The 21,614-nt window shown below is 39.9% G+C and overlaps 1 protein-coding gene across 5 annotated transcripts in view; it reads right to left on the reverse strand.

The window, feature by feature from the left end:
• Positions 1-21,614, reverse strand: part of DIAPH2 (diaphanous related formin 2) — a 165,256-nt gene that overhangs the window by 36,868 nt on the left and 106,774 nt on the right. For all 5 annotated transcript variants that reach the window (XM_077786471.2, XM_077786470.2, XM_077786469.2 and 2 more), the window contains 2 exons: positions 20,274-20,409; positions 10,645-10,740 (listed from right to left, as the gene is read on the reverse strand). In XM_077786471.2, coding sequence (XP_077642597.2) covers positions 10,645-10,740; positions 20,274-20,409 — 232 coding nt within the window. The remainder of the gene's footprint in view (positions 1-10,644; positions 10,741-20,273; positions 20,410-21,614) is intronic.

Here is a 21,614-nt window from a genome sequence, read left to right on the forward strand (position 1 = left end):
AAGGAATTCTGGGGAGCTCTCTGAAAATTCAATGTTCCTGGGAATGACAGCAAAGTCAAACCCCACAGCAGGACAAAAAATAACCCCAAAAGCCTGGGGTGCACTGAACCTTCCTGGAGGATTTCCCTCAGATCTGTGCAGGTGGGCACAGCTCTCACGTGGCAAAACAGAGAGGTCTCAGTGGGCATTTAATGCTGAGGTTTTGCACAAAGTGGGCACCCAAAGGACAGGGAGAGCCTGTCCTTTCCTAAAGGCTTTTGTTCTCCCACAGTTTAATTTCACCCTCCAGCTCAGTCTGCATGGAACTGCAGTTTGCAGACCTTGGACAGCAGCCCTTGTTGGATAAAGCCTTTTTCTGACCCAGAGATGGGGAAACTGAGAGGGGGTTTAAAAATCTTTATTCTGTTTTTAGTTTTATGTGAAGGGTGAGATAATACAGATGTAATAATGAAGATGTTATAATAGAGACGTTATAATTCCCTCTCCCAAAAGAAAATCAACAACCATCTGTCTCCATAGTACAGAAAGCCATCACAGTATGAAGGATGTGTTATCCCAATAAAAGATGAAGATAAAAATCAGCTTTTGACAGACACCACATCAACACCTATCACTCTAAAGTAATCATAAAAAACCAATCAGCCCATTTAAATAGATCAATAACCTCTTAAACAGAAAAAATTAAATACTCTCAAAAAATTCATACATGAACAACTACAAAAAAGCCACAACAGACCTACAAAGAGTCCCTAAAATTCCCTACAAATTCATTTCCCACACCTGCCTGCACAATTCCTCCAGAACAGGCTTTGTGTTGCACAGCCCTGCTTGGTCTTTGCCTGCTCCTCCTTTCACTGCTGCCCTACCCACGAGGGTTTAGCACAAATGCAATTCCTGCAAGCTGCTAAATGTGCTTTACAAAGGTTCCTCCGCTCCCAAAATCCTCCCCCCTCGTGCTGCAGACCTTCCTGGTTCTTTAACAACATTTCAAGGGGTTTTCTTGAGAAGTTTAAAGACAACTCAGAAATGGATTCATGTCTGTTCACTGAGAGGATGAGCTGCTGCTCCTTTAAAACAAAATGATGATTGCCTTCAGCAAAGAGAGATCTTTCTTTGAAATGTCTGTTCCTCAGTAATAGTGTCTCTATTATTTCAACAGGAAGTAAATATTCAGAAGACTCCATAACCATAATTCCACCTTCCTTCTGAGTGGTTATCCATTAGGAGAAAAAATTGAAACTTCTAGTAAATCTCCCTTTAAGGTTTACACTCTGGTAAAGTAGATTTAAAAATAAAATAAGCTTTTGTCAAAACCATCTTGTAATGAACAGATTTCACAGGGGAAGAAATTGCCAGTCATCTTTGCAATGTCTGACAGGGATGATAATATATTTTTCAGGAGTGAATCATCAGATCCAGGCGGTTTTTCTTTTTCTGGTGTTTTTTGGTAGCTTTTTTTTCTTTTTTTGGGCGGTTTGTCTTGTTTTGTTTCTTTCGTAAGGAAATAATTATTTTTCCAAATTGTTGATTGAACACCTTGCTGGATTTTAATCAGTCCCCAGTAATGATGGAATTTGCTGCTGTTCTCAGACTCAAATTCTGCTATGTGAAGTCAGAGGGACCTTTTGGGTCCTCCATCCCATCCTGCTTTGGACGTAATTCTTACAGAGCCTAAAGCCAGCTGAGCTGACAGTGTAACCTGATCACAGAACTGAAAATGCTGTGGCCAAGCTGAATTATTTCTCCCTCTCCTGAGGGAATGCTGGCAATAATGGCTTTTTTCCCTATTATGTTATTTTAGAAACCTGTTCCCTTTAAAATGGAAAAAAATCATCCTCACAATGACTGAACATTTTCCCCATTTCAGTGTGGTATGTCTATTTTAATTTGTAATTTAAATTTGTAGGGGAAAATGCAGGAAGGCTGACATTCCACTCCAGTAATATATTCATGGAATTACAGACACATAGACAGCATTGTAAAATTTTATATACTCTCCTTATAATTATTTAAATAGAATCTTCACCAACAGAAGAAATAGCCAATGCAACAAGAAATGGAAGGAAAAAATACAGAAATCACAGAGAAAATGAGAAGTGAATATAATGTGGATTAAGGAAGAACTCTAGTATCTTTGTTATTTTTAGCCTCCATCTGGAAGGCACTATACAGTGTGTGTATATAGTTTTTAAATAACAATATTATGACATTATATACTTCCATGAGAGGGTAAAGGAGATGAGCTAATGCACACACTAATAGATATATTAGTGATAATGTTCTTACAAAACCTTATATCAAAGCCTATTATATCACTTTTTCCTCCAAAAGAGAAATCAGCTGTGTAACATGCAGAGATCTTCTACTGAGAAGATCAACAAACCATATCAAAGGTTCACTTCTGCACTGTGTTTTGAGGATGGCAAAATAAAACCAGCTCTTTTAAGGTTGGTGTGTGTTTTTTACAGAATAAAAGCAATTCTGGAATTTGAAACTAGTTACTCTAAAATACAGAACTATCAGAATTATTATTAATGCACATCATCAATATCTCACATCTGGTTTTAGTCATCATTAAAAATAACTTCACGCTAATTGCAGCACCCTTTAAAATATAACAGCATTGAAACTGAACCAACCTAGCAGTGCAAATGTCCTACAATTAACCAGCATGATAGTGCTCAGGATGTGAGAGCAATTTTGGAGCTACATACATTACAAATGTACCAGCTCAGCTACATTATGTTGAGGCAATAATGTGCAATAATTAGATGAACCACCTGTGCTGCAGTTTCAGAAATGCAATGGAAATACTGACAGGAAATTGGGTTTGAAATGATGATTGACCAGGTCTCGATGATGCCTCAGGTTTTAGCTTTTCTATTTTTCAGGTTCTGTGCTGCTTTAGTGTGTGAGTCTGGGCTCCAGATCAGGGGATGCTGAGCTCTGCACAGAGCAGAGACAAAACAATTCCTGCTCCAGCTGGGCACCAAGGACAAATGATCCAAACCTCAGGCCAGGAGCACAAACAGCGTGGGCTGGAGAGAGAAAAACCAGCAGGGTGGGACTGATGGGCTGGAGCTGGAATGGGACAATGAACTCCAAGGTGCCAATGGAGCAGAACTGATCCCAGGGAGAGCCCCGGGAGCGCTCGTGCATTTTGGGACCATTTTGGGTCATTTGGGTGCAGCCCTGGCTGGGCTCTGGTGCTGCCTGAGGTGGATCCATGGAGGAGATGCTTTAATAAATCCCTGATTTATTCTGTAGCTCTGTCTGGTCTCTGTTCTAGCTCAGCCTTCCCAAGGCATCCTCACACAGCTCCTGAAATCCCAGCTGGCCTCAGCTCAGCAGTGAATGCTCCTGACAAAGTGCACTGCCATGCAAAGTCAGGCCTGCAGGCTGCTAAGCCCAACATGGTGTGAATAAATGGCCAGAGATGCTTTGTAGAAAAATGAAAAAATAAAAAAAAAAAAAAAAAATCACAGATAAAACAGGCCAACAACCTGCCAATACACAAACCTGCTCCCTGAAATGATCTTCTCCCAAATTCCTAGAAGCATAAAAGAAATCCAATTGAGGATGAGGTGGTATCATAAAATCTATAGCACAAAATTGGTAACATTTTCCACTTGTAATAAGCTATAAAGACCAATAAAGACCAAACTCTGCTTTTGGGTAGCACACCTGTAATGAGCACCATAATACCAGCAGAAGTTTAAGCACAGAATTCAGGTTGCACTGTCCATCCCACACGTGGTGTCCTCCTCTGCAAAGCTGCTCCAAAAACACTGCTGGCCTCGACCTGTCCCTCTGCCACTGCACACCTGGGCTGGATCTTTAAATTATCCTCTTAGAAAGATACAAAACTAAAAACATCAGGAAAATACATTTATTTATTATGAAACAAAAAATTACGAAACTAAAACAGCAGGAGAACAAATTATTATGATTATGAAACTAAAAATGTCAGGAAAATAAAAGTACTTGAGGCAACTGCAATGCTGGCCTCTCACAGAATGACATAACTGCTGAAGATGATATCTGTGTTAATACAACAGATATCAGTACTCTGTAACTGAGCATTGTTATTTTGGGTTTTTTTTCTTATTTTCTCCTGCTAATGCCACAAGGAAATGAGAAGTCTCACGGTTTGCTCTGTTACATCCTAACCCACAGGGTAAATATTGCCTTTGCAGGAGGGAAACTAATGAAGTTCTTACAGCTCAGATGACAGCCACAATTAAGAACTCAGGGCCAGTGGCTCCGTGCTGAGGCTGGGGGACTCAAATCTACCCCGTGTGCCCTGAGCAGGATGGAACAGAAATCCTCCCTATCTACAAAATAACCATTTGGACCTAATGTCACTTCAATTAATCCCCTCCCAAGTCATACACTGCAACAGTGATTTTCATCTCTTCCCTTTCCATTCATTATGTATATATATTAAAATATTAAAGCCAATGTGCTTTACCTCAGTAAACAGAACTGTGGGAGAAAATTTTTCAAATAGAAGTGTTTCACAATAATTGCATGATAACACTGTCAGCACTGACAAAGAAAATTCAAATGGCCAAATGCAAATTAAGTTAGCCTTGCATATCGTTCATTACTACTCATGTAGTTGGTAAATGAATGCATGAATATCCTTTCTGTGCATGTGAAAGAAGTTCCTCTAACTTCAGCTACTGCATAAAGATGCAGCCACAACTCAGCTAGCAATCTCTGGAAATGGAGGCCTTCCCATCTAGCAGGACCTAGCTCATTAAAATAGAACAGTTTTCAGATTCAGTGTGAATTAAAAAATAAATAAATTCAGAATGGTGAGTGACCTCCAACTTGTACAAAATCCTGCTCTGTGACCTTGGCAGCCTCCACCTGGATCACTCAAAAATCTGCTTACTGGGAGGAGTCCCCTGGTTCTCAGAAAAGCTTTGTTTTATTTCTATAAATCTATTTCACAACACAAGACCTAAAAAAAGGCTTGGCATGCTCTAGGCCAACACGTGAACAATCCCTGCATGCCAAGAGCAGAAAATCCATTTTAAAGACAACAAATCCATCTCCAGAGATGGGCAACACACCCACAGAGGTGAAAGCAGTTGTGCAAATGGGCAGAATTCCTGAATTTCCTTCTGCCCACCCAACCTGTGGTCCTGAGGTGTTGCTGCAGCCTCTTCACTCCTTGCCTGCTCCAGGGAATTTGGTGTCCACCCAAAAACCTGGAACACCCAGCCTGAACCTCTCCAGTCCCTTTCTGTCCCCTTCTCCTCCTCCTGCCTGCAAGGAGAATTTCTCTGAAGACTCAAAGAATTCAGGTTTGGGCTGCAAGGCTGTTGTTTTGTTCTTTTGAGAGTTTGAAAGTTCTTAGAAAAGTTTTCTATGCCTTCTGATATCTACGTATTTCTGCTGAATTTCCTCACACTGTTCATATAAATAATGATTGTTTTGCATTCTTCTTTGTGAGCAGAGAGAATTAACAGACTATTAATTTGACCAGTGTGGTTGGAGAGGTGACAGTTGCACACTCCAATCCACTGTCACTTTTGCTATTCTATTTATAGTGGAGTCAGAAAAAGTTATTCTTTAGTTCTGTTCTTCCCTCTTTTACATCTAGCATCTGTGTGTGAGTTATTTCATGCCATAGTGTGACACAAGGGACCTTAAAAATCATCTATTTCCAACCCCCTGTCATGGGCAGAGACACCAAGTAAAATCTCCCTGTATTAAAGCAGTTTCTTTCATGCCAGGCCACCAGAAAAATGTATTATCTAACTAGTCCTTTAATTACAAAAGCCATAAGATCAAATGCAGACACAGTAAAAATAGATTATACCACAAATACCTATTTTTAAACAGCTTTGGGACTGTTTATGGAGCTCTCAGGACTCAGGTAATTTGCTGAGATTCAATTGGAATGGTGCCCATATTTATATTTAGAAATAAAAAGCAAACTTAAATCTACACTAATGCCATGATAGCAAAATGAGTAAATTTATCACTGGAGATCTTGTTTAGCTCTTGCTATTGCAGATGTGGTAATTTTGAAGCACTTGGATCATGTGTGAGTCCCATTAGTCCACAACACCTGACTGTAAGCAAAAATCCTCCATTACACAACTGCATAGCAAACATGCCTTTAAAAACTCAGCTCCTAAAAGCAAAAATGTTTGAAAAGTTGAGTAAGTTTAAAATACAAACTGATTTCTAAACTCAAGACTGAATTTTTATGGCCCATAATAGATATTTCCAACTTGATAACAGGTATTTAATGTTAAGGATCTGTTCCTCTGAAAGGCATTTTATTGAGCACAGATTCAGTGCACCTCCCACCTCCTTGCATTTTAACATTTATGATATTCTCACCAATTCACAGATGCAAGCATATCAAAACCCAGTTTATTCAGACAACTGTCACATCCAGAATGACTGACAATGCTCTCAGGAAAGCAAATTTGCTTTGACTGAAGGTTTTTATTTGAATGTGGTTCAGGTAAATGAGGATTGTGCACTCAGAAACCAAACTAATCCTCCAGATTTTATTTATTATAATCAGTGCAAAGGTAAAATTATTTTAGCAAGGTAGACTAGCAAAAGTGAGTCTTTAAGCAGAGCTGTATCTCCAAGCAGAAGACACAATATTCCTAAAACAATAACCTTTTATTAAAATTCTGATGCAATGAAAAACATCCACATCCTTAAACCCATATTTTAAATTAAATTGTCTGAATGCCATATGAAAATTTAAAAAAAAAATCACTTAAAAATAGCAACACTCTATTAGCACAACTCCTTTTTCCTCTTGTAAAAGTTAAACAATTCCATGGCAAAAATCTTCAAAACTTAATAGAAAGAACCTTAGCAGAATAGTTAACTCTGTGCAGAAATTCACTTAAGCTAATTTAGAGAAAAAATTATTCCTGAATTGGTCTTCTTTTAATAATTTCATAGCCCAGGGCCAGGAGAAAGGACAGGGATTATTGTGCAGCAGCAGTGCTGGATGCAGATTTTAATGGCACCCTGTGATAAATGTCACCTAAAACTGTTCTTTATTATAGCAATATTGGCAAACTTACAAAATGTAAGTGTATTTTTGGAAGAGGAACCAACATTTCTAGAAACTGATTTCTAATTATTATTTTGTAGGCTCTCTAAGCAAAGCAATCCACTGAAAGGACAATCTCTCTCCTTAAAATTCAGTGGCCAGAAACAATAAAGTGGAGTGCTGAGCTCAGGAGAGAGGAACCACACAATGTTCCTGCACACTGAGAAATCTCCAGCAGCAAGAACACACAGGAACAAAGTGAAATGTAAAACCAGAGGAGGGGGGCAGGAATTTATTATTATTACTTCCATGACCTGATAACAAAACCATTTTTACTGGAAAAATCTGGGGTTGTAATGCAGCCCATTAAAGTGTAGCTTTTCATTTCCAGCCTTAGCAAACAAACAGAATGCAGTGAAACATCTTCGAAATGGGTTTTATTTTTCTGAACCTGGCTGTACATTTCACCATCTGATTTTTCCCCAGCAGGAATACTGCAATGTTGAGCAATCCCTCTCTTCCCTTCTGCACCTCTTGCCCAGTTCTGAATCTGACTGGAAATTAGTTTGAAAGAAATTATTTTAAAGGCATGACCATGTAAGCACAAATATTCTACAAGGTACAGCAGCAACCCCTGTAAAAAAGGCAAATTGAAGAGGTGGAATGACACCCCTTTGTAGTAATTGGAGCTCTGTTATCCAAATTAATTAATCTCTCCCAGCTCCAGCCCACTCACCTAAAGCCACAGGGAACACACACAGGGGTTTTTTTGCCTTTTTTTTTTTAAGTTGTGAAGTTTGAACCAAACTGATCAAAAATACCACTAGAAGTGATACTATAGATTGCTCCTTCTGAGTTAAATTTCCTTTGTGAAACCACTGGTAGAAAACACAACAAAAGCTCAATTTCCATGACCTGATTGCAGCCACTGTGAGGGTGTGAAACTCCTCAGTTTTAATTTTCACCATGAGAAGATGCAAACAGAATAAGCAAGTTTGGAAAAAGACAGATGTAGAGCACACACATGCAAAGTATACAGAAGTGAACCTACTGTAGTGCTCAGTGGTTCTGGGGGCATTTTCTTTGTGGGTTTTTTAGGGGTTTGGATGTTTTTTTTGCCTTTCTGTAGGGGCCGCCTGTTACCAAGGAATTAACAAAACTACAAAAAATAAGCAAGCAGAAGTTCACTTTTCTCCTTGCTAAACTACAACCACAACTGACACAGAAAAAATGATATCTGTGTCTAAACGGGAAAAGAACTATTAATGGATTTTCCTCTCAGACATAATGTGCAACCAAGACAAGTTCAAAACCAAAACTTTGCTGGGCAAGTCTAACTTTGGAAATAGCAACACCTGTATTTATTTTTTCCCATGAAAACCCCTGCACTGTTCCCTGCCACAGACAGAGTTATTCCATCTGCCAGTCACAACCACACGTCCCAGCAAGCCCAGAAACCCCCCAGTCTCTCCTTTCAAGGACTTTTATTTCCTTTTTTCCTCCTTCCACTGAACCACAATGGAATTATTTGTTCCAATCTCACTGGCTGGATCTCAGCAGGACAGAGTGGCACCAGAGAGGGAACTGTCATTGCTCCTTTTTGGAAGGAGAGATGTGGAAGGTTGTAAATGTGGTCCCAGGATTTTCATGTTGTAGTTCACTGCTCAGAAATGTCACAGCCACATTTTTAGGCACCTTCTGGAGTGCAGACAAGTTTCTCACTAGATGTCACCTATGTTTCTAAACCTCATGAGAAAATTTGCATGCAAGTTGCAATGAGATATTTGATCAGGATTAACATTTTCTGCATCCTATTCTCAATTCTTACCCCTGGAAATTTTACTTTATGGCTTCCTTCTCTTACAGAACCCTTACAGCTGGCCAGAGTTTGGAATTGAAGACCCAGTCCTTTTCTCACAGTGAGTTCTCCAAAGTCAATCAGCTCCTTAAATTTAAAAGCCAGGCCCCACTGGAATATCACCTGACTCAATGAAATTCCAAACACAGATGTCAAAGTAACTACATAAAGCAGAAAATCAGTCAAAGGGATTTTTAATTAGCTGTGTCCCCTATTTTTGCTGAGGAAATCCCTGGTTTTGACCCAGGTTCAATTATCTTCTTGGCTTTCTCAGCTGCAGCAGATTTTGTCCAGTCTCCTCTGGTCCCTGGGAAGCTTTGCTTTGTCACCACTTGGTGACAAATGTCTCCTCAAGTCACAACAGAGAGAAACCATCTCTCAAAATGATACTTCTCAAGATAGGGAAAAAAACAAATTTTGATCGAGGAGTTCTTTCACGTCTGATCTGAGAGCAGAAACAAGCCCTGAATTAAAAATGATCCTGGAACTGTAGCAGAATCTACTTCATAATATGAACAAATCAAGTATTTTTTTTTTTTCCCATAAGATCATGCATATGGCAAATTAAAAATAATTAAGCACTACCTTTGCCACTAAGGAGGGTAAAAGAATTTGCCTTTACTCTTCTGTTCCTCTAAAAGAATTCCTCAGCCAACATCAACCTAACCCCAGCTCACTGAGGATCAGGTGGATTAGCATGGCTTATTTATGACTCTCTTCTGCCAAACATATCCAAACCAAACTTTTGATTTTATGCCAAATAACTTCAACTGTAGATTTTTAAGACTGCATTTTTTACTGTAAGACATGTTTCAAATGAAAAGTTGCAAAACACAGTTACCATGAGCTTTGATGAAAAGGGAAAGCAGAGCAAATGCATTTCACAAAGTGTGTGCCACTGGAATATCGTAAGCAGAGACGTGAATGAAGGAAACACTGCCACTGATTAACTTCTCCAATTTTCTCAAAATCAGCTTTGCAGGAGGAAGCAATTGCTCAGTAAAGTGGACAAAGTTCAGTCCAATACTATTGTCCTCCTCAGGAAAATGAAGGTATCTTAATGTATTTTTACTTTTAAGACTACAAACACTGGAAGTTCCTACCAGAGCAGAACACACCCACGAGCAGTGCTTGGAAATGATGATCAGCCGAACACTCAAAGTCTTACCTGTTAAGAAGCTAACACTCCTCACGGCACCACCTACAATGAATTATTTGTACTTACAGCTGTAAGAATTAAGCACACTTAGCGCAGGGATGTTTAAATGCCATTTCAAAGACAACAGGAGCCCTTAGAGCACCCAGTGGCTGGAGCTGCAGGTTAAAAATCTGTGACTGTGCTGGGCTTTCACAGGAGTCACTGCCCCACAGCAGGCAGAGGTGCCCAGTGAAAAGCGGGCACAAAGCAGTGTTTGTGTCTCTGCGAGTCACTGCCCCACAGCAGCCAACGTGCCCAGTGAAAAGTGGGCACAAAGCAGTGTTTGTGTCTCTGCAAGTCAGTGCCCCACAGCAGGCAGAGGTGCCCAGTGAAAAGCGGGCACAAAGCAGTGTTTGTGTCTCTGCGAGTCACTGCCCCACAGCAGCCAATGTGCCCAGTGAAAAGTGGGCACAAAGCAGTGTTTGTGTCTTTGTGAGTCAGTGCCCCACAGCAGCCAACGTGCCCAGTGAAAAGTGGGCACAAAGCAGTGTTTGTGTGTGTGCCAGACAAGCTCAGCCTGCCCCGGGCTGGCAGCAGTTCCCTTACCTGGCGCGCGCGGCGTTCGTTTCCTGCGGTCCCTGAAAGCCGCTCCCGACTGCAAGGCCTCCAGCAGGCTGTCCATCACTCCTGTCTCGTCACCCTCTGCGAGCAGCAGGGAAAGAAAACTCCATCAGTGCAGCTGAAACAGGACTTTAGAAAGAACCAGAAGTCCCAGAGCTGTCCCGTGCCCGTAGCGCTGCCAAGCACGCGGCGGGCGCGTCCCGGCGCAGGGCGGCTGGCGCTGCCCGCTGCGGGTGGCATCCAGCAGGAAAAGTGATGCCAACCCCACTGCTCCTCCAGCCTGGAGATGGTTCCCTGTGCATTATTGATGCCATCCTCAGTGAGCAGACAGGCAGCTGCTGCTGAGCCACGGCTGCCTCGCTGCTGAGGCATCTGAAGGCTTTTCTCAAGTGGAAACAGGTCAATTTAATCAATGCAGCTGATGGCACTGAGCAGCAGAAAGTTCAGTACTGCAGTACACAGAAAATATTTTATATGATGCCTCCTGGCTTCATGAGTCACTAAATCTTTGGAGGAATTATCTATACAATCAATAGCATGGATGGTGACATAAGGAGAGGATGAAGAGGGGATAATCATGCAGTGGAAGTCAATGGTGTAACATTTCTTAACAGCTGAATTTTACTTCTGCTCAATTTTTTATTTTGCTTTTTCCATATCCAAGCTGACTCACAGCCATTAAATTGCCGGACTTTATGGTGCATTATAGAAATCTGGGTGGAAGAATTACTTCTATTTATACATTTGAGTCTTTACATTCCTTTGCATTTCAGTCTGTTAATAACAAGTGACAGCAGCATTCAGCAGCATGAGAAATAGAGGTCAAAGAACTGAAAGGTTACAAAACTACTGATGAATATCTCATTCTGTTCCCATATCTGTGTTATAAACCAAAACTAAAATATAGGTTAGGCTCAGCAGGTAGGTGGGCATTTCACCACATCTCTCAGACTCCAAACTCATATAAATTTCCCCATCTGGGAAAGGGAAGATCATTACTTTATGCAAAAAAAGATTACATTATGGTAAAAAACTTCTGACTCACACAAAGTGTGGGAGGTTAAATGCACATTCAGGTTCTCAAATGCTCAAGTTTAAAAGCAGCCTATTAATGAATAAGCTGTTCTGTCCTGATTCTCTGTTACATTCAGAATTATTAGACTCAATCCAGACCTAAAACAGAACCCGGCTCAAATTTCTACAAGCTGATCATTAGAATAACTATTTGATACCTTTCAATGATACATCTACCTAAGTGAAACCATTCTACACACGCTACACAACACACCCAGAGTTCTCTCCAGGGAAGAGCAAAGGGAGCAGAGCAAGTGCAGGAACCAGCACAAGACTCTGAAATACCAGCTTTAATTACAGCCCATCTAAAAGCCTTAAACAACTGAGCTCCTGCAAAACAAATCAGCAAATTAGCTTTCCTCAATTCCCACTCACATCCAAAGCCAGAATTTTCTCTAAACTGCACAACTTAATTGTTTTTCTTTGTGCTTCTTATCCTGCTGATGCTTATGCATTGATTTGTTGTCGGCTCTGTATTAAATTTACCTTCAAAATCAAAGCTCTGTGAATACACTTTGTCCAAATTAATACACATCAAGTTGGTCTGAAACATTTAATGGCAGCGACTGCAGACCCAGAGCTAGTTAATATCTTAGAATATTTAATGTGTAGAAAAATTACAATATTCTTCGATCTTCATTAAAAGTAAGGTTGGCAGAATTTATTAGAAAAGACAAAAATCTTTCAATACTTCATGAATGTTTATGCAGCCTTCCACTTTTTTGCTGAGTGAGCTGCTGTACCTGCTAATTACTGCAACTGCCAAAAGCCAGCCTGGCTTTGGGATGCCAGAATAGACAACATAAAACACATTATTAAGGAAGCTGCAGGACAGAGTGATGAGATTTTTAAGTCCTCAAAGTAAAATTCATGCAAGGTCTGGTCTCAGCAGTGCATCTTAATCACAGTTTTTAGGTGGCTAAGTGGGAACTGGACAAAGAACTGCGTTTTCAGAGAGCCTTGATTAAAACTGATAAATAAAATTCAACAGAAAATTCACTCTTTCTCTATAGTTCTTACTGCAGTTCTTCACACAGTACCAGCTACCTCCTCCATTTGTCATTTTTATACCACCCACAGCAATTTATAGACACAAATAAAAAACAAAGACAGAAATTGCCAGAAGTTTGAAAACTAAAAACTTATTTCCAACATTTCTGTCAGCAGAAATAAAATACATAATCATTATCTGACTTTTATATGTCATTCATTGTACACAAGGACAGGAGTTTCATCTGGAACAAGTAATTTTCTTCCTCATTGTTTCTTCTCCGAGTTGGCCCCAAGCATTTAAAAGAGAGCAAATGTGTGGAGACGTGCAAAAAAAAAAAAAATTGGCAATTTACTTTGATTTGCCTTAAAAAAGAGCCAGAGTCACTACAGGTATTAAAGAGGGCTGCAAAAGGATTCCCAGTCATGAACTGATGGGTTAACTACGAGCCCCATTTGTTTTAATTTGGATTTGACACTAAATCAAATTTTGGCAGCTGGTGGGGGCTGTGTTTTGGAACTGGAAACTGTTGATAATTCAGTTTTTTGGTTTTTTTTTCTTATCACTGAGCAGCCCTTACACAGAGCCACGGGTTCTTCTGCTCCTCAGCCCATCCCACCCTGATTCCTGAACCAAACTCATAGAAAGGCTGATAAATAGCTATATCTGCAGTGCTTTTTAAACAAAATATCACCTGTTAAACAGCAGTTACACTGAAATATTTCCCTCTGGGCTGGAGATCCAGACTCGGGTGTGTTTTTGGGAGGTTACAGAAATGCTCATACTCCTGCAGGGCCCAGGGCTTACTTAACAGATTTGGGCCAGTTTCAATGCTAATAATAAAGACAAAATAACTTTCTCCTACCATAGAACAATATTATTGCTCCTTGTGTTGCTGAAGAGACCTGCAGACCATTTGGAATAATAAAATCAACTGAAATAACATGTTTAACTTCACAGGCCAGCCAGGAGCTCTTCAACAGGGAATGCCCAAGAGCTCCAATCTACAGAAGTGACCAAAGGAACAGCAACAAAAACCCTGTGGTTGCTGGAGCAGTGGTGCACCAGCTTGATTACAGCATCCACAGAAAAGAAATCACAGCCAAAGGCTGTGATTTCTTTTCTGTGGATGCTGTAATCAAGCTTTCATATAACCAGGGGGTGGATTCCAACACGGAATGCTGCAGGCAGCACAATTTCTTCAGCCCACACAAAGCAGGCACTGGAAGGATGCAAGAGAAGCTCCTCCTGTGCTTTGGAACCTGGGCAGAGCCAAGAAAAACCTGCAGGGGCTGGGGCTGCAGCACAGCGCCAGGGTGGCACTGCCAGCACCCCTGCACCTCCTCCTGAGCTTTGCACGAGGCTTGTCAGGCAGAAATATTGACAGAAATATTGACAGAAAGGGCTCCAAACACAACCTGAGGGTGATTTTTAGGAGGTGCCACTGCTGGGGTGACTGGGGGATGCAGGAACTCAGCCAAGCACGGTCCCAGCCCAGTGGATCAGCTTTGCCCAGCTCAGAGGCTGGGAACTGCTACTGCTCCTGGGCTCTGCTGCCCTCCCTGCTGGCTACAGGAGCACCTACACACTTACACACACATTTTTTATTTTATTTTATTTTTATTATATTTATTTTTATTATATTTTATTTTCTAGTATTTTCTTGTATTGTAAGTGTAGCTGAATTTAATGGGAACAAATGATGATGTTTCATTTAATTGAGAATTTGAATGATTTATTATAACTATGTTAAAACACATTAATATACTATATAAAACTATATACTACATTTTCTATCTCTAATTTTTATACAACTCGTGGCCCTGTCCCGAGAGTTTAGATATTGGTGGATTGGATTGACCATCAGGCTCAAACAATCCTCACTAGAATCTAATCAAGTATTTACTCTAGGTAAACAATTCTCTGAACACATTTTACATAGGAAAAATAAGGAGCAGAAATAGAAATTGTTCTTCTTTCATTTCTCTCTGTGCACCTCTATGAAAAATCCTGAGAGAGAGAGAAATGTGCTTGCCACACGCTTGCAAAGCATCTTGTACTCATTATTCCAAATATACTGATTGCAAACTGACCTAAGTTAATAAGAAGTGTAGATATTGCACAGCCATTTGGGCAAAGGTTTACAGGAATTTTTTCATAAATCTGGGCCCTTACTGAAAGAGACCAGTCAAATACCACATTAGGTAACACATGCTGCCTCCTGCTGCTCCAAAGGGTTTTAAATTATGCTTCTATTCACATCTTGCACTACCCCTGTTTTGCTTTGGACTTTTAAGCACTTTTCAAAGTCTAATGTGTGTCCTGTAGAAACTTTTAAACAAGACTTTTTATTCATAACCAGTACCAGAATTTTTAATTGCAATATATTCCACTTAAAAAGGTCAGCTCTCAATGTCTTTGGGAAAGCGTGTTTTTGTGCTCTCCTCATATATTTGCATTTTATTCATTTGCTAAATTCATTTTGCATGCATAATAAATATCTCCAGGAAGCAGCCCTGCTCTGCAGCTTGCAGCAGAGTGGTGTCTCGTGCCTCTTATTTACTTTTTAATTAGAGGAGAACAAGTTAGGACAGTGTGAGTGAGAAGTGAACCCCCAGCTCATGTCAGTTTAAAACAAGGCGAAGCCTTGTTTACACACCAATTAAGAATATTGTTGTTGATAACCTGACCTCAGGCTTAAATAAATTAATAGAAGGAGAAAAAAAAGTGCTTTGTTGTACAGGCAGGCTATTGAAAACAATGTTTGAAATGCACATTTTTTTATTTATTGGGAGAAAATGTCCCAGTGGCCCAAGTCTGCTGTGGCCTCACTGAGATGTCCCCACACGGCCCCTGGAGCCTCTTCCTGCAAGAGCCACACCTCAAACAGGCTGTAATGTGAATTATCTGGGACAAATGGGAAGAGATTGCCTCTGTGTGGGGAAAAAAAAGATTGTGCAGCTCACCAAAAAAAAAAAACCAAAAAAAACAAACCCCAAAAAACCCCAAACAAACAAAAACACCCTAAAAATCCCATATGATACCTCAGTAATGACACCTGTAAATAAAGTTCTGCTGCAGCTCCCAGGCTATATTTTAATTACAGTACTGAGCTACTTTTAATTTCTGTGATGAGCAGAACAAACCATCAATGCTCTGATCGTTGTTAATAATTTCCTTCCTATTGAACAACTGCTCAAACATTTTAGGGGAAAAAAGGATTTTTGGGAACACATTTCAAGGAAAGGGGAGTTCTTACGCATTCTTGATGACTTTTTACTTTCTTTTTTGATTTAATACTGATGATGGTTTTGACTGTGATAGGGGTAATCTTCCCCACAGCAGCTGGTGGGGGCTGTGTTTTGGAACTGGAAACTGTTGATAATTCAGTTTTTTGGTTTTTTTTCTTACCACTGAGCAGCCCTTACACAGAGCCACGGGTTCTGCTGCTCCTCAGCCCATCCCACCCTGACCTGATTCCTGAACCAAACTCATAGAAAGGCTGATCAATAATTATTCCTGCAATGCTTTTTAACATTGTAAGTTCTACAAAATATCACCTCCTATACAGCAGTTGCTTTAAGATAAACAACATTAAGGCTACTTTCAAAATTAATAACAGTACCTACTTTTTGAAACACAAATAATTTCTCTAAGGAAAAGTTGAATTTGCATAGAAAACTCCCTGAAGTTACAACTTGCTACTGTTCAGTAAATAGTCCCTGAGAAACCTACTTTTAAGGGAAAAGAATCCAGTTTTTCTTTCTTCCCTGCAATTATCCCAATCACAGATTTTTCAGTCTAATAATTTTTCCCCCGATAAACTCAATCAAAGGTACCATATGGGCCATCTTCATTATCAAAACCAAACTTTTCCACAGCAAACATTTAAAGGTGAGATTACATTTCAAGCTGTCCTGTCCATTCTCACATCCATTTGCATTTCTCCTCAGCTGTTCCTGACCCATTTATCAGTTCAGCAATTCTGACACTCACCCCATTCTCAGGACCACGTTAAACTCCTGCACAAACAGATCTCACAAAGGTTTTTAGCAATTCCTGCAGGATTGCTTTGAGAAGGAAAACTCAAACCTGTACCTGCTCACCTTTAAGCCTAATGCAAAGCTCAATCTGTTTTTTGTTCTGTGAATATCAAGTTTCAGGAGGTGTGCAGCATATTCAAACAGACCATCAACGTCAATATGAAAAATAATGACTTCCCACAGGAATTTGAACAGTTGCCTCATTGACATCCAGCACCACAAACTAATAATCTTTATAATGTAAATAAGACCCAAGATTTACCACTCCAGGTACCCCATACAATCACCAGCCAATACAGGAATCCAAAAAGACATTTACAAAAGAACATGTAACTCGTAATAAGCTTGGTATGGATTTCTGTTTATGCTAAAGGACGTGGAAGGAAGACAAACCAACCACAAAAGCACAAAATCATTAGAAAACTGCAGCAAAAGCAACCCCTGGAATTATATCCTGCACCAATGAAATCAAACACCAGCTCAAGGAAACAGAACACACCAGTCTGAATAAAAAACCCATGAAATCTTCTATGGGGATACTTGGAAAGGGAAAGCAGGAATATCCATCAACCTCCAGCACAGAACTGCACTTGCATTATCCTCATCTGCATTAGGGAAGAATGTTAATCGGTCTTCAAAACAATTAATTCAACCCTAATTGGGGCTGAGAAAGCTCATTCTATCTTTTATCCGAATACTGGTAGTTAAAAGGTGATTTTAATTGCCATGGTAATCAGATATAATGAAGAGCAAGACTGTTTCTGATTAAATAACATTTAGAGCAGAATTGCAGGTAGACACTTTGAAGCTGAATTCTCCAACTCTTCTTCTCTCTCTACTTCAGACAAGCACACAGAAGCAATGCTGCAAGAATTCTGCAGATGTTGAATCAGGTGGAAGTCATGAAAGGCTTCTCCTCCCAATTCATCTCCCATTAGGAGAAAAATTGTTCATGATTGGAGCTGTGAAACTTCAGCTCTGTGCACAAGGCACAAACCTTCCTGTGCCTCCAGACCTCACCAGGAAACTGGGATTTTCACCTAATGCTAACAATCTTGATAACTTTTTGGAATATTCCTTTTTATAGAGGTTTTTATAAATATATTTTTGTGTTCATCTTTAAATATTTTGGAATGTTCAGCAGGTTTTTTTTTTATCTATTTACATGTAATAGATGTAATTTATGTGGCAGCTCAGTTACACAAAGCACAAAACCACCAGAGTAAAGTGGTCTTCAAAATAGTGGCAAAATCTGAGTTACTTCACCACTAGGGAATATTCAGAACAATTCTTGGTTCTGGCCACACTGTGGTTTTCTATAGTAACACCAAGAAACAGATATTAATTTTTAGTAAATTATAACTAACCTAATCTGGATTCTCCAGTGACCACAACAAGTGGTCACTGAACAGGCAGAAAACAGGAAAAATACTTCTAGAACTGCACAAGGAGCTGGAAATGCTTCAATTGCTGTGACCTCCAAGGCTGCAGCACTGAGATCAAATTTGACTCTGGGAGATGCAGAGAAAGAGCTGAGAGGGGTGAGGTTAAAATGAGCCTTTGGGTGAAAATCACCTTGTCCAAGTGACAGCTTGAGAGGACATCTGCCTCCTTCCTCTAAGCCTGCTGTGTCACATTCACTTAGACAAATTTACAGACTATTTATATAAGCAGCAATGAGCACACAAAAGTAGCTGCATCAAAAAAAAAAATTAGTTATTTGGCAAAAATAGTCAATTGAATATCAATGTAATAGAATCCACTGGGGATGGAGGCTTAGCCCTACTCCTATCACAGCAGCAGAGCTGTAATATGTGAAATGGATGTTTTAAAATATTTACAAATTGGAAAAAATATTTTAGAAGTATTTAACTTTGTGTCACAGGTTTCCAAACATTAGTTATTTAAATGGCAGTTTTGGTGCATTGGGCCATGTAAAGACATTCATATATTTGCATTTTCATTGAGAGAGGACTACAATGCAAAATTGAACTTTACTTGTATCATTTAATAGGAAAAGACCTTCATGATGGAAAGCAGAATGCTGTCAGTGTGATTTGTGCCACTGCTCAGAGTGGTGGCCCCTCACCTGCTTGGAAAGGGAAGGGATGCAGCAAAACGCAGGTGTGATCTCAGGGCTGAGCTGAGGAATTGCAGAAGTTTTGTTCAAAGAGAGCTCCAGCCCTCCAGCACAGCCCAGGTCACTGAGAAAAGCCTCCCAGGGGGCTTTCCTCACTTTTCATCAGCTCACCAAACATTCAGTGCCCCATGGCAGCTGAAATCAACCTCCTGAGCACCTGGCAGAGGTGGGCTGGTGAAGGGATGTTTAACTGCTTCTCATCCCACTCTCAGAAAATGCCTGTCCTTATTACCATGGACATTTTGTTTGTCAGGTGGCAGATATTAAAGAAATATTAATCATATGCTGAAAGAATGGATTAGAAAAGTCTCGTTAGAAACCTTCACTGGTTTAACTTCACAAAGAAAAGGTGTATTTATGCATCCCCCTTTGTTTAAATTTTACATTTTGTTTATGGCTACACTGAAATTAGACTAATCTTGAAATTATCTGATAATAAAGTTTGTCATGTGTAGAAAAGAATTTCTTCTACAGAAGATCCCATGCAGTGCCAGTGCCAGTTCAAGCAAGGCCAAAGATAACAGGATTTGTGCTACCATTGCAGCAATCAGCCCTGAGCAGGGCCTCTTAAATGGATAACAAGGACAGGTGTTTTTATTGCTGGGGCAGATTAGCAGATTAACACAAACTCATAGAAACTGAACAAAAAACTGCAAATGATCTCTTGCCTAAATCCAATTTTACCTCTACTTGCCTTCTGGAGTCAGGTAAAGAATAAAGCCTATATTTTACAGCCTTCTGGAAATCTGCACGACATCAATATCAAGCCCATCCCATTCCTTCTGCTTCCTTACCTGCCTCTCTGTCACAGAGGTCTCATGTGAAATGCAATATTCTCCCAGCTGACAAGCTCAACACATTGCTTTTTATCGTGCTGAAATGTCACTCTGTACTCAGGCTCCGAGCTCAACTAGATTTTCCAGCCCCTAATAGGACTACTGGGAGAACATCCATCCTAACACAGAGCCCCAAGCCCAAAAGGAAAGACATTAATTGCCACAATACCTTGATTATAGAGATGTTTACAGAATGAAATTAACAACAAAGCAAGGAAGACACTTCTTCTTGGAATTCAATCCATAAGGAAAAAAAAATCAATTAAGTGCTTCAAATGCAAAAAAGCCAATAATTCACAACAGCACGCCTTGAAAGGAACATTGCACGCATTAAGTGGCAGAAATGGAATGACATGACCAGGTAGGCTGAAACAAAACAGAATTTTCCACTTTGAAAAGTGAACTTTTTCCAGCTTTCAGAACCATCAGCAAGTACTTGTGATATTAATCAGAAATAGCCTTCAGTTTGTTACTCCTGACTTAGTTTGGCCTTTCTAATGGTAATCTCTCAGCCAAAAATGCTGCCTTACCTTTGTTCATATCAATCAACTGCTGCTTCTTCTTCTGCCTCTCCAGCCTCTCGCGCTCTGCCTTCTCCTTGGCCAGCTTGGCCCTCTTGGTTTTCTCCTCCAATTCTCTTCTTTTGTTGTTTTCTTTTAATGCCTCCTGCATGAGAGAAAAGGAATGTGACTTTCCACTGAGGAAAACCAAAGTAACCTGCTTTGCACAGGAGGAAAAACCAGGGGCTTGACCCAAAACCTTGGAGGGAACACAACATTAATGTGGAAATTATTGATCAGAGCCATGGAAACTTGAAATACCTTTGTATTTATGATGAAGGAAAAAAAAATTATTTCAGCAGCAACATGTTTGTATTTTTCCCTATTAAGATTGAAAGTCTACCTTAAACCTGTGCCATCCTCTTAGGAGGGATGAGTGGGGAGGAAACCAAGTGTCCACTAGGATGGAAATTCAATTACAAAGAGGCTGAAACTCAAGTGTTAGAATTTAAATATAATTCATCAACATTTTTTTGTTGAAATAGCTAGTCTGGATGTCTAAAATTCAGAAAACACAGGAGAAGAAATGGAAAATAGTTCCATTTTTAGATTATGACTAAAAGGTCTCTAAGATAACAGGTTATACTTGAGGTCTCTGAGGTAACCTGTTATATATTTTATATTTATTTTTATATATAATAATATATGTGTTAATATATAATATATAATATATATTTTATAGATTATAGATTTTTATCTATACACCAGTGCTGGCACCCACGGCCTCACTCCAAACTGCACCAAGAGCTGCAGCACCACAGAGCCAGCTGCAGCACAAAACACCTTTTCTTCCACATAAAATGCAACTAAAGGGCAAACCCAATGTCTTGGCCCTTTTGCTTTTGGCCAGTTCTCAGTCCCACCTGACAGATATTTCATTTTACTGCAGCTGGAATGGAGGAAGTGCCCCCAGCCTTAGGAGAGACAGCAAATAGGAAATGTCCTGGTTGCACTGGTGGCTCAGCAGGCACTGACATTCTGTGATCACATCACAGATCCCATCACGTTTTCTACCAGGGAATCTACAGCAGACTCAACTAAACAAGCTCTGAAGTTGTTTTATATAGAAATTCTCCTTGAGCAACCAAATCTATGAGTTCTAGCTGCAGGAAGATTCAGACTGCACTTCATAAAACAGAATGGATACCAGTGGTGATTAAAAAAAACAAAAAGCCATTAAAAAAAAATAAAAAGGGTTTAATCTTCTTGAAGAACAGCAAGATAAGAAAATACTGATAACTCTGTGTGAGAGTAGCCCTTTTTATCTATTTGCACCCATCCACCTCCTGGAATGGACTTGCTTGTTATTCC

This window comes from Lonchura striata, chromosome 4A (assembly GCF_050655825.1).
Source record: "Lonchura striata isolate lonStrDom1 chromosome 4A, ASM5065582v1, whole genome shotgun sequence".
Lineage (NCBI taxonomy): Eukaryota > Metazoa > Chordata > Aves > Passeriformes > Estrildidae > Lonchura > Lonchura striata.